General features: G+C 40.4%; 1 protein-coding gene across 1 annotated transcript; it reads right to left on the bottom strand.

The window, feature by feature from the left end:
- Positions 1 to 391: 391 nt before the first annotated feature.
- Positions 392 to 6,522, bottom strand: LOC130136824 (putative disease resistance protein At1g59780). Its single transcript, XM_056307200.1, has 3 exons — positions 5,234 to 6,522; positions 2,181 to 2,426; positions 392 to 501 (listed from the first exon to the last, which is right to left on the bottom strand). Exons 1-3 carry the CDS (start codon positions 6,267 to 6,269, stop codon positions 392 to 394), a joined length of 1,392 nt encoding a protein of 463 aa, XP_056163175.1. The 5' UTR covers positions 6,270 to 6,522.
- Positions 6,523 to 15,501: the final 8,979 nt, after the last annotated feature.

Raw genomic sequence — 15,501 nt, 5'->3', positions numbered from 1 at the left:
TGCTGTCCTTGCCGTGAACTCAACCGAGATCTGAATTTCTATGTTTGGCTCGATCTTCTCTGATTTTGCAGGTTCAGCCAAGGTTGGCTTTTGTTGACGGAGTCAATATACTACGTCCAAGTGAAGTCCAACTCAGTGATACCCTTGCCGAACTGCTCATCACTATTGCTGTGAGCCCCTTTGCTGCTGGCCACTCTGCACCACCACGCTTCCAACATCCGAAGTTGTCCCTGCCTCAGCCCTTCACGCCTCAGACGCTGCTCCAACAGTCAGCGAGCGCCCAGAGATACTAGCCAGTAAGCGCGAGCGGTTTCCAGTAATTCCAAACAATTTTCTGCAGATTCTCGGCGAGCCCATCCTCTCCGACGTTCAGCACAGCAGCCCAGCAGAACTAGTGCTCATCGTCAACCTGAACCAACGCTGCACCTGCCACCGAGAGCTGCTCATCCAGGACGTTCGCTGAATCCAACGAACGGCAAAGTTTCTCGGCCTTGACTTGCGCTGGTCACAGCACGCTCCAGCCAGTTCCAGCACTCGAGTCCTAGTCAAGTCCAATAGATTCCCTGCCGTTGAATTTCCAGTGTGCTCGCCAATTTAGTATCGGGTCTAGTGAATCTTTGCTGCCACCATCATGCCTCTGTGACGTCCACTTGGTCTTGCTTCCTTGCTTAGTGGGTCCAACGAAGTCAACAGAATTCGTTGGATCCAATTTGAGTTATCTGCAGGTTTCTTTGGTCTTGCCGGGAAGTCCGATAAATTTTCTTGTCGGTTATTGTGATTCCCTTTGATGACGAAGCCATGAAGTAGCAGCTCCGCGCAAATCACACCGAGGAGCCCATGACCACACCATCGAGCCCCAGTCGCGAAACCGTCGGCCACCGTCCCGATCCGCGATCCCGAGACGATTCAAACTTGGAAAGTAATCCGTGAAATTAGGTAAGGTTCTTATCTAAATTTTTTTTTAAAATATTTGGATTCCTAATTTTACGTGTTTAAATATTGCGTGATTTTTGTGGATTGTTAGATATTTTAGGATGATGCATGCGATATCCGTGATATTTCAAAACACCCCAAATTAGGATAATTTCCTAATTTAGCAACGTATCTGGACGATTATCTGACATTATCCATAAGGTACGATACGCGGTGATATGAAAAATCGTTATCTTATCCATAATCACTTGGATACGATAATAGATTTAATTTGCTTTCCAAATTTAAACAATCAACTTTCTGTCGATATCTATAACCCTATAGATATGACCGTTAGTTTGATTTGTTTGCCTTGTCTGAATTTGAAGAATCTTGCGGATTGCGTGGATTGTTTGAATGTGGTTTGCTTTCCTTTTAAATAAAGAAAATTCCAAAAAAAGATTAGTTAGGGTTTGAATTGATCTTATTAGAAGATAATGATGCATGTTTAGGATAGGTTTAGAATAACTTTATTTGAATAAGTCGATAGGATAACTTTTTAATTTAAATTAGGAATTAGTTTAATTTACATATTATCCTGATATCGACGGTTCATTTTAGGGTAATTCTTGATTTCGAATTTTCATAAAAATACCAAAAAGAAGCTGTTGACACCTAAATTTTGGCGTATCATTTAGTGTAATTTGCATAGAAAATTAGGGATTAAATTTTTAACCCCTAAACAAAATTATTTAAATTGCATAAACATATAGTTTAGGTTCATATAGATTAACTGCATTCCACATTGAACCGGCGGTGGCAAGTGAACTGAAAATCCATCGCGCAAACCGAGCTCGAGCACTGAACGAAACTCGGCTCACTCAGAAGACGGGGGCCGAAAATCACAAGTCTAAAAGGCCTTGATTGTCTTAATTTGAGTTTAAATCAGCCCATTAAGCTTAATTAAAGAAAAGCCCAAATTAATTCAGTCAATTTGGAATTAAATAAAAATTAAAGGATAAAGCCTAAACCAAAGCCCATTAGGACTAGGAAGCCCGGCCAATTAACCTAGGGTTGCGATATAAATATGTGATTATACCCCCACTCAAGGGGGGAGAGCTCTCATATATTTCAAGATCTGAAAACTTCAGAGAGAGCACGAGATACACGTGAGGAAATAGCGAAACTAAAGAGCAAGAGTGAGAAAGCGCCGCCTCATCGCCACGCTGCCTCGTGCTCGCGTCCGCGCCGCCCGCTCACAGCCATACCTGTGGCTGTGAGTAGCTTGCTGCCGCCGTGGCTCAACGACGATCCCTGCCGCTGCTGCTGCCATAAAACAGTGACCCAACTCAGCGCCTTCTCATCGACGACGAAGCCGCGAAGCTCCACAGGATCTGCTGCCCCCGAGACTGGGATCCTTTGATGCCATCGACGAAGTAGTTGAGCCGCTGCCCTTGACGGTCCCGTGCCGCTGTAGCTGGACTCTTCTTTGTCGTCAAGTCTCCAGTCCAGACCTGCACTAGTCAAGCCAACGAGTTTCCAGTCCAATCCCTATGTTCCTCATGGTGTGCTTGTTTTGTTGCAACGTGCCCAAAATTCCACAAGCGTCCTTGAAGTTCCTTTGGCATGTAGTCCGGCCATTAGTCCATGCAAGATACGAAGACAGGGAGGGGCATAAAGGAGCAATAAAAGACGGCAGAAAAAGATTGTTTTTTTTTTCTTTCTTGCAGGTTATCCACGTTCCACCACTCCTTTGCTTTGCTGACCACTAAAGTCAAGGAGTCCAATTCCAAGATACCGCCGTGAGCCTTGCCGAGCCGCAAGCCTCGCCGACTACAGCAACGTCCACGACAACTCCAGCGGTTACGCCCCCAAATCGACATCGTCGTTGCTACCGTCGTCCGTGAGCCCAGCGCCTAGCCGAGCTGCCCCTGTGCCGCCGTCGGCCATCGGCCGTCGGTCACCGTCCCAATCCGCAAGCCCGAGTCCGATCCAAGTTCGAATTGGAAATATCCACAAATTAGGTAAGATTCTCATCTACAGTCTTAGAATATTCAATTTCCTAATCTTTCGGGTGTTTGAATATTTCGTGAATAGCATGTGGATATTTAGAAATCTTAGGATAATGTTCGATATATCCGCAATATTTTTAAATATTCAAAATTAGGAAAACTTCCTAATTTAGCAACGTATCTGGACGACTATCCGACCTTATCCCTAAGGTTCGATACGCGGCGATACGGAAAATCATTATCCTATCCATAACCACTTGGGTACGATAATGATTTTTATCCGCTTTCCAAATTTGAATAATCGGCTTTCCGTCGATATCTATAACCCTATAGATATGACCGATAGTTTGATTTTTGTGCCTAATCCGAGTTTGAAACAAATATGGCGGATCCCGTGGACGTTTTGAATGTGGTTGCTATCCTTGTTTATTTAATTGCTTTCCTTTTTCAAATAAACAGAAAATTCAAAAAAAAATATTAATTAGATTTGAATTAGAGTTTTTGCATGTCTAGGAATCCTAAATATATCTAGAAGATAGAGTAGTTATTTAATTTAAATTAGGACTTGAGATGATTCATTTCCTAGTTTAAATTAAGTAATATTCTAATCTTAATAGATTATTCAAGTTATTTTATTATTTCGAATTTCCATGAAAATCCCAAGAAAAGAAGAATGAATTGTTTTAGGATAGATTAGGATAGATTGTATTCTTAATTTAAGTAATTCATTATTTCGAATTTTAACAAAAAATCCTAAAAAGAAATCATGCTAGGGTAGATTAAGTCATCATAGTTTGCATGTTAATTTAGGCATTTTTATTATTCCGAATTTAAATTGAGAAAATACCAAAAATAATCATTCGTCCTGTCATTAGAAATAGGTCACGTCGTCGCACGACATATAGTTTGCATGCTAGGTTGCATTAATCGCATGTCATTTTCGCATGTCATTGCATATAGGCTAGATTTCATTTAAATAAGTGAAAATCCAAAAAAAGAAATTGAGTGAATTGCTTGTTAATTAGAAATCATATTAGAGTGTCAATGTGATTTTCTAGCTAACAATGCAGATGCTTACGTTGCTTCCAGGTAAGTAATTCTTCCAAACTTGCAATTTATTTAATGCTTTCTGGGTGTTAAATTGGTGGTTTGCGCACTCGCATGAACACCTCACATGTTAGTAACTAAGTTGAAATGGATCCAAAGCTCTGTCAAAACATTTTTGAAAAGAAAAGATACCGAAAGGGTGTTAGACCGATCTAGCGTAATCAAGTCCCTGGGCTTAGAATCTCTGGTTCGTAGGAATAAAACATATCTCCCTATGTTTTATTTAGGTTTCTAATCGACCTACCATAAATAGATTAGTGGCGACTCCGAGCACAAAAACTTTTGCATGTTAAAAACTTAAACTCTAAGTTGCGAATTGGTAGGACTTGGGAGGGCCCGAGTTAGGCTTAGCCTTAACAATCCATTAGCCTGAGAGAAATTTTAGGTCGCGACAGAAGCCACTTTAGGATAGATTAAATTATTTTTTTTTTAGAATAGATTGCATGTTAATTTAGGCATTTTTTTTAATTCCGAATTTCATTTGAAAATATCAAAAATAAATCATTTGTCCGTCATTAGAATTAGGTCACGTCGTCGCATGACATACAGTTTGCATGTTAGGCTGCATTAATCGCATGTTAATTTTTGCACATCATTACATATAGGTTAGTTTTCATTTAAATAAGTGAAAATCCTAAAAAATATTGAGTGAATTGCTTGTTAATTAGAAATCATATTAGGGTGTCAATGTGATTTTCTAGCTAACAATGCAGATGCTTACGTTGCTTCCAAGTAAGTAATTCTTCCAAACTTGCAATTTATTTAATCCTTTGATTATTGGGTGTTACTTTGGTGGTTTGCGCACCCGCATGATCACCTCACATGCTAGTGACTAAGTTAAAATGGATCCAGACTGCATGCATAAACATTTTTGAAAAGAAAAGGTACCGAAAGGGCGTTAGACTAGATCTAGCGTAACCAAGTCCCCGAGCTTAGAATCTCTGGTTCGTAGGAATAAAACATATCTCCCTATGTTTTATTTAGGTTTCTAATCGACCTACCACAAATAGATTAGTGGCGACTCCAAGCATGAAAACTTTTGCATGTTAAAAACTTAAACCCTAAGTTGCGAATTGGTAGGGCTTGGGAGGGCCCGAGTTAGGCTTAGTCTTAATAATCCATTAGCCTGAGGAATTTTAGGTCACGACAATCACCATCAACTTTCATTGCGGTTCAACCGTTCAACCAGATAAATCACTGACATGAATCTGAGTATGAAAGCATAACATACAGACAGAATTGAACATGAGGGCAATAAAGACCTACCTGATGACGAGAAAGCTTCCACTCATTTACTTTGGTGTACATTTCACTTCCTACACCTCTTTTGATTATTTTTATGAAATCCTCTCGCATATCAGTCAGAGTAAGTTCCTTCAAGCCTTGCAAGTGCTCGATTCCATCAATATTCGTCAATGCATCACACCCTCTGATTTCTAGTTCTTGTAAGATAGGCATCGTTCCCTTCTTCACTGTCCAGCTCCTCAGTTGGTTGAGCATCCACAGCTTCAATACCCTGAGTTTCAGAAATCCCTCACCATCGCAAGTCATTTGATGTCCTAAATACGAATGAGCAAAGAGTCTGAGGATGCTTAGCTCAGGCAACTTGCTCAGCACTGGCATAGGATCTTCCGTCAGTGCCGACATTGACAATGTAAGTTTCTTGAGGCACGATGGGAGTACCCCGCTCAGGTTTACTTGCTTTACTAGTGCCAGGTTTACTTGCTCCACTAGTTCCCCGAGCAAGTATAAGTTGCAGAGCTTGGTCTGTTTCTCCAGGGACACTAATTCAATGTTCAACGGCTTACCAAACTCATCAATTGACCTCAACTTCAGAGAATGAAGATTAGGCAGTAGCAGAACCCATTTTACCACAGCCTTCACTGACTTCTTGTGACATGTCAGTCCCAATTTCCGGACGTTAACCAGTCTATCCAAACTGTTGGTCACAACACTTTCGTTACCGACATACAGCCCCCTCAGTGTCTGAAGATTGCTTAAAGAACCTTTACTCAGCTTCTGGAGGAATGCGTCAATGTGAACCTCGTTCATGTACAGATGCCTAAGGTTCTTCGCCTTCCAAATCGAGTTGGGTAGGGTGGTCACGTTAGTGTGCTTCAGATCTAGAGTTTCTAGGCACGGCAGCTTTCCGACAGCCGAGGGGATTGAATCTAGTACTGTCAATCGCAAGCCTAGAAACCTTAAAAGAAGTAAATTGCCCACTATCTCAAAAAGCATAGGTTTATAGACACCCTCTAGATCAAGGACCTTTAGCAATACAAACCCCGTTTTATGGACCAAGGATTTGAAAAAAATACCAATTCCTCTGTTGGCCTTACCCCTGAGTTTGTTGTTGAAAGACACAAAAGAACGTAGGTTTTCATCAATGGAATCGTCCAAAATCTTTTCACTTTCCAAATACTCCACGAACCGTCGAATCTTGTGACTTTTAGGAAGTTCGGTTTCATTATCATGAATGTAGAAAAGACCTGAACAGTTTAAAAAAGCAAGTTCGGGTTTAGAAGCAAATTCGAGTCATCAAAAGGAAGTTGAGACTCAGAAGCGGGTTCAAACTCAGAAGCGAGTTCAGACTCAGAAGCGGGTTCAGACTCAGAAGCGAATTCAGACTCAGAAGCGGGTTCAGACTCAGAAGCAAGTTCAGACTCACAAGGCTAAAGTCTGAAGGTAAAGTTCGAACGGTAAAGTCTGAGCAGTAAAGTCTGAGCGGTAAACTCTGAAGTAAAGTCTGAGTGGTAAAGTATGAAGGTAAAGTCTGAACGTAAGGTCTGAAAGTAAAGTCCGAACAGTTTAAAAAAGTATACAGAACCAGATTTTGAGATTAAAATCTGCCCAGTTTCGAAAATAAACAAAATCAACACTTTGAGTATCAGAAATAAGCATAATCATCACTTTGAGTATCAAAAATAAACATAATCATCACTTTAAGTAAAACGATTTTCTATTCTGTTTAAACATACATAAACCAATAAGAAGAGTCCAACAATCACCTCAAAGATAATACTTACACGATCAGATTTAATCGTTTCGCTTGCCGATTATCACCATGCTTTAAGGAAACAAATCACATCCATTTGAACGTGCACAGAACCAGCAAAACAGATTCAACTATCATCACAACCTCACTATCGTACATCAAAATAACCTTTCTCAAGCAACCAAGTTACAAGTGCCAAGTAGATTTACTTAGCATAAACCTAGAGTTTTCACTTACCTTGCATAGAATCTGAACACCCCAAAGGTTAAAACTCTTCCACAGATTTTTGGATCGGTGATGGTGAGAGTAGAAAGTAAAGGAGAGAGTGTCAGTTTGGGTGAAATTATCTTCGGTAATTACCCAGTCGAAGATGAAAACTGAGAAGTATACGAAGGGGTGGGTAAATTCATTGTATTCACAGGTGGCATCTTATCTCTTCATCATGGCCAGGTGGAAGAAATCAGTGGCTTAATCGTAGGAGTATTGGCCAAGGAAAATGATTACCCAAGGCTTAGGTGTCTAGCCCAAGGGGACAAATGGCATTCGGTTAACTTTTCCTTCAATAGCCACGTGAGAGAAGAAGAGTCCAGAGGGATATTTTTTAGAAGATATCTTCCCCCTTTTCCTTAACGGCAATAACATCACTTAACCAAGATTAATCAATAATAATAATAATACCCACTAGTTATCAAGACAACGGTAATTTAATTAACACTGCACTACGATTAACGCACACGACAACGTCTAAATATTAAACACGTCGGACTCGATACGATTACGTTTCTGAATCCGCGCTTCGCGAAATACGATTCAACGAAAATTCCTACGCGTCCGCACGAATACTAACTCGAAAACAATACTTAGCTTTAAATCTAAGTATCATTTTCAAACATAGAAAATTTCTAACGTCACAAACATATTATTACGAAATTTCCGGATGTCACAACTCTTCCCCCCTTAAGAAATTTCGTCCTCGAAATTCAGAATTACCTGATCATTCAAAAAGATGTGGATATTTGCTTCGCATATCCTCTTCGCTCTCCCACGTTGCTTCTTTCATGTCATGATATTGCCACAAGACCTTGACCAACGGGATGGTCTTATTTCTCAGAACTTGTTCCCTTCTATCCATGATCCGTACTGGTTTCTCCGAATAGGTTATTCTTTCGTCTACCTCGATCGTCTCAAAATCCAATACATGAGTAGGGTCCGATTCATATTTCCTCAACATAGACACATGAAAAACATCGTGAATATTGGAAAGTCTGGGTGGCAATGTCAATCTATAGGCCAAGTCACCAATCTTCTCAAGAATTTCAAAAGGCCCTATAAACCTTGGACTCAGTTCGCCCTTCTTTCCAAATCGTGATACACCTTTCATCGGTGACACCTTTAAGAATAAATGGTCACCAACATTGAATTCCAATGGTCTTCTATGTTTATCCGCATAACTCTTTTGTCGACTTTGAGCAGTTTTAAGTCGATCCCGAATCACTTTTACAGCATCTGAAGTGATTCGTACTAATTCCGGTCCCGTTAATTTCCTTTCGCCAACTTCACTCCAACATATAGGAGTTCTGCAGGCTCTCCCATACAATGCTTCAAAAGGAGCCATGCCGATACTTTGCTAAAAACTATTATTGTAAGCGAACTCCACCAAATGCAAATGTTCATTCCAACTTCCTTTAAAGTCAATTATACAAGCTCGTAGCATATCTTCCAACGTCTAGATAGTTCGTTCTGATTGACCATCAGTTTGGGGATGAAAAGCAGTACTATATTGGAGTTTAGTTCACAATGCAGTTTGGAGACTTCGCCAAAAGTTCGCAGTGAACCTTGGGTCTCGATCTGACGTGATAGTTACAGGTACTCCATGCAGTCGAACTATTTGTTGGACATACAACTCCGCATATTTTCCAATGTATAGTCTACTCGCACCACAAGGAAATGAGTAGACTTCGTCAGACGATCCACTATCACCCAGATGGAATTGTGGCCTTTCGATGTCCTTGGCAATCCTTGAACAAAGTCCATCGTCACATGCTCCCATTTCCACTCAGGTATTTCTAACAGTTTCAACATTCCACCCGGCTTACGATGTTCTGCTTTCACTTGTTGGCATGTCAAACATCTCGAGACATGTTTGGCAATATCCATCTTCATTCCATTCCACCAAAAATGTGGACGGAGGTTTTGATACATTTCGTGCTTCCTGGATGCACACTGTAATTACTTCGATGTGCTTCTGACAAAATTTCATTCGTTAAATCAATGTCATTAGGCACACAAAGTCGTCCATGAAATTTTAGAACTCCATCTTCTGATACCTGAAAGTCTAGCCTTTTTCCTTCTAAAGTCTCCTCCCTGACTTTTGAAATCTCAAGATCTGTTTGTTGTAGGATCTTGATTCTTTGCACAATCTCAGGTTCAATTCTAAGAGTAGCTATCACATTTGAAAGACTACTCATATCAAATCTAAATTCAGAATCTCGAGCCGCTTCAAGCAAGGTCCATTCCTTAACCATCATCTGGGCAACCATTTGGGTAGACTTTCGGCTAAGAGCATCCGCGACTTTATTCGCCTTTCCGGGATGATATAAAATTTCGCAATCATAATCCTTTAACAACTCTATCCAACGTATTTATCTCATATTCAATTCTTTTTGGGAGAATAGGTATTTCAGACTCTTGTGGTCTGTATAAATTTCGAACTTTTCCCCATATAAATAATGTCTCCATATCTTCAAAGCGAATACAATTGCAGCAAGTTCTAAGTCATGGGTCGGATAATTTAACTCATATGGTTTCAACTGTCTTGATGCATAGGCAACTACTCTTCCATGTTGCATCAAAACACAACCAAGCCCCTTATAAGATGCGTCACTATAAATTACGAAACCTCCGGATCCTGCCGGTATCGTCAATATTGGAGCCGTAATCAATCTTCTTTTAAGTTCTTGAAAACTTTGTGCACATTCTTCTGACCATTCAAGCTTCACTTCCTTCCTTGTCAATTTTAGTCAATGGAGCCGCAAGGCGAGAAAATCCTTCGACAAATCTTCGATAATATTCGGTTAGACCCAAGAAACTTCGAATCTCTGTTATTGTTGTCGGTCTTGGCCAATTTATTACCAACTCAACCTTCGATGGGTCCACCGATAATCCTTCACCGGTTACTACATGACCCAGAAATACCACACGATTCAACCAGAATTCACACTTGCTAACTTTCGCATATAACTTGTGTACGCGAAGTGTTTGAAGCACAAGTCTCAAATATTGCTCATGCTCCTCTCATTCCTTTGAGTATATAAGAATATCATCGATGAACACTATTACGAATTGATCCAAAAATGGCTTAAATACTCTATTCATTAAATCCATGAATGCGGCCGGTGCATTAGTTAAACCAAAAGGCATAACTAAGAACTCGTAATGTCCATATTGAGTTCGAAAAGCCGTCTTAGGAATATCTTCCTCCTTAATCCGCAATTGATGATACCGTGACCTTAAATCAATCCTGGAGAATACCGATGCCCCTTGCAGCTGATCAAATAAGTCATTGATCCTCGGAAGCGGATACTTATTCTTGATCGTGACTTGGTTTAGTTGCCGATAATCAATGCAAGGGCGCATTGACCCATCTTTCTTCTTTACAAACAATACCGGTGCACCCCAAGGTGATGCACTAGGTCGAATAAAACCTTTGTCAAGTAATTCTAGTAGCTGCACTTTTAATTCCATTAGCTCCGCTAATACCATCCGATAAGGAGCTTTGGAAATAGGATCTGTTCCCGGAGCTAATTCGATGACAAATTCGATTTCACGCTCTGGTGGTAACCCTGGTAATTCTTCCGGGAATATGTCAGGAAATTCTTGAACTACGGGGATTTCTTCAAGTTTCATTTCTTCCCTTGACTGATCCCCTACAAACACCAAATATCCTTGACAACCATTGTCAAGAAGACGATGTGACTCGAGCGTAGAGATAAGCGGCATTGAAGGATTTGCTCCATTTCAAAAGAATTTGAAACTAGGACAATTAAGGGGATTAAATTGGATTATCTTCCGATAGAAGTCCACGTTGGCTCGTTGCTTATGAAGCCAATCCATCCCTAGAATAACATCGAAGTCGTACATAGTCAATATGATCAAATCTACTATTTGATCATATCCACTTATAGTGATCTTACAGTCTTTACATATCAATGTGGACATAATTGTATCTCTTAGCGGTGCGGAAACACAAAGGGATATTTCGAGTGGTCTAGGACTTAATCCAATCAATTTCATGAATCGTGCAAATATGAATGAATGCGTGGCACCCGTATCAAATAATGTATAAGCATTCTTGTTGCACACAGAGATGATACCTGATATAACTGTCTTGGAGGCTTCAGCTTACTCCTGTGTGACTGCATAAACTCGACCTTGAGCTGGTGGCCTCGGGGAATTTCCCTGTCGTGAGATCTTGTTTTGAGATGACTGCTGTAGTTGTCGTGGAGGCGTGATACGTTGTTGCTTCATTACTGGACAATCTCTTAATATGTGACCTCGCTGTCCACACCAATAACACTCCCTTAAAGCTGGGCATAGCGTACCTTCATGTTGCTTGCCACAAGTGCGACATATATTATTAGGAGATTGCATATGCATCGCCGATCGATTGTTCCGTGTGAATCCAAAACCTCCAACATTATTCCTTTTATTTGGAACAAAAGGCCGTTTTCCAGTTTGCATGGGCCTCTTGTCACGATGAACATTAGGTTGGAAAGTTTGGCGATTGGGTCGTGCTTGGAAAGTCAATGTTGTCTCCGCTAACTCTGCCAAATCCTTTTCTACAAGTTGTGCACGTTCGTACAACTCATTATAATCCTTCAAATTCAAGGGCACTAGCTTACTTCTGATATCAAGTCTCAAGTCGTCTCGAAATCTCTTAGCTTTGTCTTCCTTGTCTTCAACCAACCTGGGGGCGAACCTTGAAAGTTCTACAAACTTGGCTTCATACTGGTCCACAGTCAGGTCATTTTGTTTCAGTTGCATAAACTCCATCACCTTTTTATCTCGGGCACAATCCGAGAAATATTTCCCGAAAAATGCCTTGACAAAAACGCCCCAAGTTTCATTAATGCCGGTTGGAAACACGGTCCCCTTGGATGCCTTCCACCAGTGTCTGGCATTTCCTTGGAGTTGGTATTCTGCTAGGGCTATTTTGTTAACGTCATTACAGTCCAGTAGATCGAATATCTTCTCCATCCCGTCAATCCACGCTTCTGCCTCTTCAATATTTCCAGTTCCAGCAAACCGTGGTGGTTTCAGTTTCAAAAATTGTTCAACCAGATCTTGTAAATGACTTTCACCATTGCTAGAGCCAGAGGCAGCTCATTGTAGTTCCTGCTTCTCCATTAGACTTCCGACATTGGCAAGCACTTGAAGGATTCCTTCCAACAGAGGATCCTTTTCTACGTTGCTATCCGAACTCATCTTGCAATACCTACATATATTGCTTACTTAGCCACTAACTAATAAGTAACAGAAGTTACTTGTAGCACAAAATCAATCAAGAGCAAACACATGCACTTGATTTTCTACACTCGCGCAATCTACGACAAGTCTACTACTTCAAATTCTAAGCGCACCTTATCACTCCATGGGTAAAACCTGCTCTGATACCAAACAGGCTGTGACGCCCCAGAACGTCACGCGCGACACAAATCCCTTAGCATAGTCTTTAATATGGCCAGCGGAAGACAAAGACTAAACATGAATATCACACAAATTTAGTCAAAATACTTATTGTTCTCATTAATAAACCCTTGTCAAATTTACAACCCAGACAAAGCATCATACAAGTACAAAAACAAAAACTGGGTAGGTCAGGGTTGCCTATCTCCAACTAGATCCTACATCCAAAAGTTTGCCTAAAATCCAAAGCTGTCACGGGTCAATCACTTCACCCTCCGCTGCGGAACCATCATCGTGTAGGTCGAAGCCCCTCAACGGGCCAATCAACTCGCCCTCCAAGTTGAAATACCAAGCAACAAAAAGATAAAGAACCCATTCCGGAAGCCCCACATCAATCCATATCGTAGAGCTACACTTAGTATATACGGCGTCAGACTCCGGCACAAACACATCCTCATAAACAGCGTCATGATAAACAGGAACTCCAAAACGTAGGGGCTGTGGAACATCCATCCTACATGTCTGAAAAATAATGGAATGAGCCGAAGCCCAGCAAATGAAATCTCTAGTTTTAAGTTAGGAAAATCAGCTTACCACTTCACCTGGCATAAACACATATGCATACATAGCAAACGATATGCATGGAACTTAAATGCAAGTTATACCTTTTCCGTCTGGATGTGCTGCAAAATCTGAATAATGCAACATATCATAATATTTTCACTCAGACGCAGGCATGATGTAAAACATTTATGCTCATGCGATTGGGTTTATTACTTCATCCTCCTGAACACTCCCGGGGCATCCTGACCAACGGGGCATCCCAACTCCGAGGCATCTCGGCACACACCCGGGGCATCCCGACCAACGGGGCATCTCGACTCCCGAGGCATCCCGAAACACTCTCCGGGGCATCCCGACACACGGGGCATCGTCACACACCATTAAATGGGCGACAGAATTAATATTATTTTCGTGCAAGTCATGACAACCAAGTATTTGCATGCATAAATCCACTTTGGCCCGTCCCATATTGACCCATCACGGTTTTTGTACTTTAAAACCATGAAATGCATCATCCGAGCAATTTAAATATGAAACAATACATTTTGAACTCAGAAGCAAACTCAGCTCATAAGCAAATTTGGGTTCAGAGGCAAATTCGGTCATCAGAAGAAAATTCGAGTCATCAAAAGCAAGTTCAGACTCAGAAGGAAGTTCAAACTCAGAAGCAGGTTCAGACTCAAAAGCGAGTTCAGACTTAGAAGCGGGTTCAGACTCAAAAAATGAATTCAGACTTAGAAGCGGGTTCAGACTTAGAAGCAAGTTCAGACTCACAAGGCTAAAGTCTGAAGGTAAAGTTTGAACAGTAAAGTCTTAGCGGTAAACTCTGAAGTAAAGTCTAATGTGGTAAAGTATGAAGGTAAAGTCTGAACGTAAGGTCTGAAAGTAAAGTTTGAACAGTTTAAAAAAGTATACATAACCAGATTTTGAGATTAAAATCTGCCCAGTTTCAAAAATAAACAAAATCAACACTTTGAGTATCAGAAATAAACATAATCATCACTTTGAGTATAAAACATAAACATAATCATCACTTTGAGTATCAAAAATAAACATAATCATCACTTTGAGTAAAACGATTTTCTATTATGTTTAAACATACATAAACCAATAAGAAGAGTCCAACAATCACCTCAAAGATAACACTTACACAATCAGATTTAATCGTTTCGCTTGCCGATTATCACCATACTTTAAGGAAACAAATCACATCCATTTGAACGTGCACAGAACTAGCAAAATAGATTCAACCATCATCACAACCTCACTATCGCACATCAAAATAACCTTTCCCAAGCAACCAAGTTACAAGTGCCAAGTAGATTTACTTAGCTTAAACCTAGAGTTTTCACTTACCTTGCACAGAATCTGAACACCCCAAAGGTTAAAACTCTTCCACAGATTTTTGGATCGGTGATGGTGAGAGTAGAAAGTGAAGGAGAGAGTGTAAGTTTGGGTGAAATTATCTTCGGTAATTACCCAGGCGAAGATGAAAACTGAGAAGTATATTAAGGGGTGGGTAAATTCATTGTATTCACAAGTGGCACCTTATCTCTTTATCATGGCCAGGTGGAAGAAATCAGTGGCTTAATCGTAGGAGTATTGGCCAAGGAAAATGATTACCCAAGGCTTAGGTGTCTAGCCCAAGGGGACAAATGGCATTCGGTCAACTTTTCCTTCAATAGTCACGTGAGAGAAGAAGAATCCAGAGGGATATTTTTTAGAAGATATCTTCCCCCTTTTCCTTAACGGCAATAACATCACTTAACCAAGATTAATCAATAATAATAATAATACCCACTAGTTATCAAGACAACGGTAATCTAATTAACACCGCACTACAATTAACGCACACGACAACGTCTAAATATTAAACACGTCGGACTCGATACGATTACGTTTCCGAATCCGCGCTTCGCAAAATACGTTCCAATGAAAATTCCTACGCGTCCGCACGAATACTAACTCGAAAATAATACTTAGCTTTAAATCTAAGTATCATTTTCAAACACAGAAAATTTCTAACGTCACAAACATATTATTACGAAATTTCCGGATGTCACAGGCGATGGGTAGCGAGAGCGAATAGTAAAAGAGAGTTGTTATTTCTATGTTTGTTCCAGTAATAAAAAAGTAAAAAAATCTAATTTCTCATTTCTATTCCAAACTTCTTTTTGAGCTAAAAATCAAATTGATTTTTGTTCTAAACATGTTCCCGAAAATAAA

This window comes from Syzygium oleosum, unplaced genomic scaffold (assembly GCF_021117445.2).
Source record: "Syzygium oleosum isolate NSW1041296 unplaced genomic scaffold, Sole_v2.1 Sole_v2.51, whole genome shotgun sequence".
In the NCBI taxonomy this organism is placed as follows: Eukaryota; Viridiplantae; Streptophyta; class Magnoliopsida; order Myrtales; family Myrtaceae; genus Syzygium; species Syzygium oleosum.
Note: the sequence above shows the minus strand (reverse complement) of the source record. Positions and strands in the feature narration are given on the sequence as shown.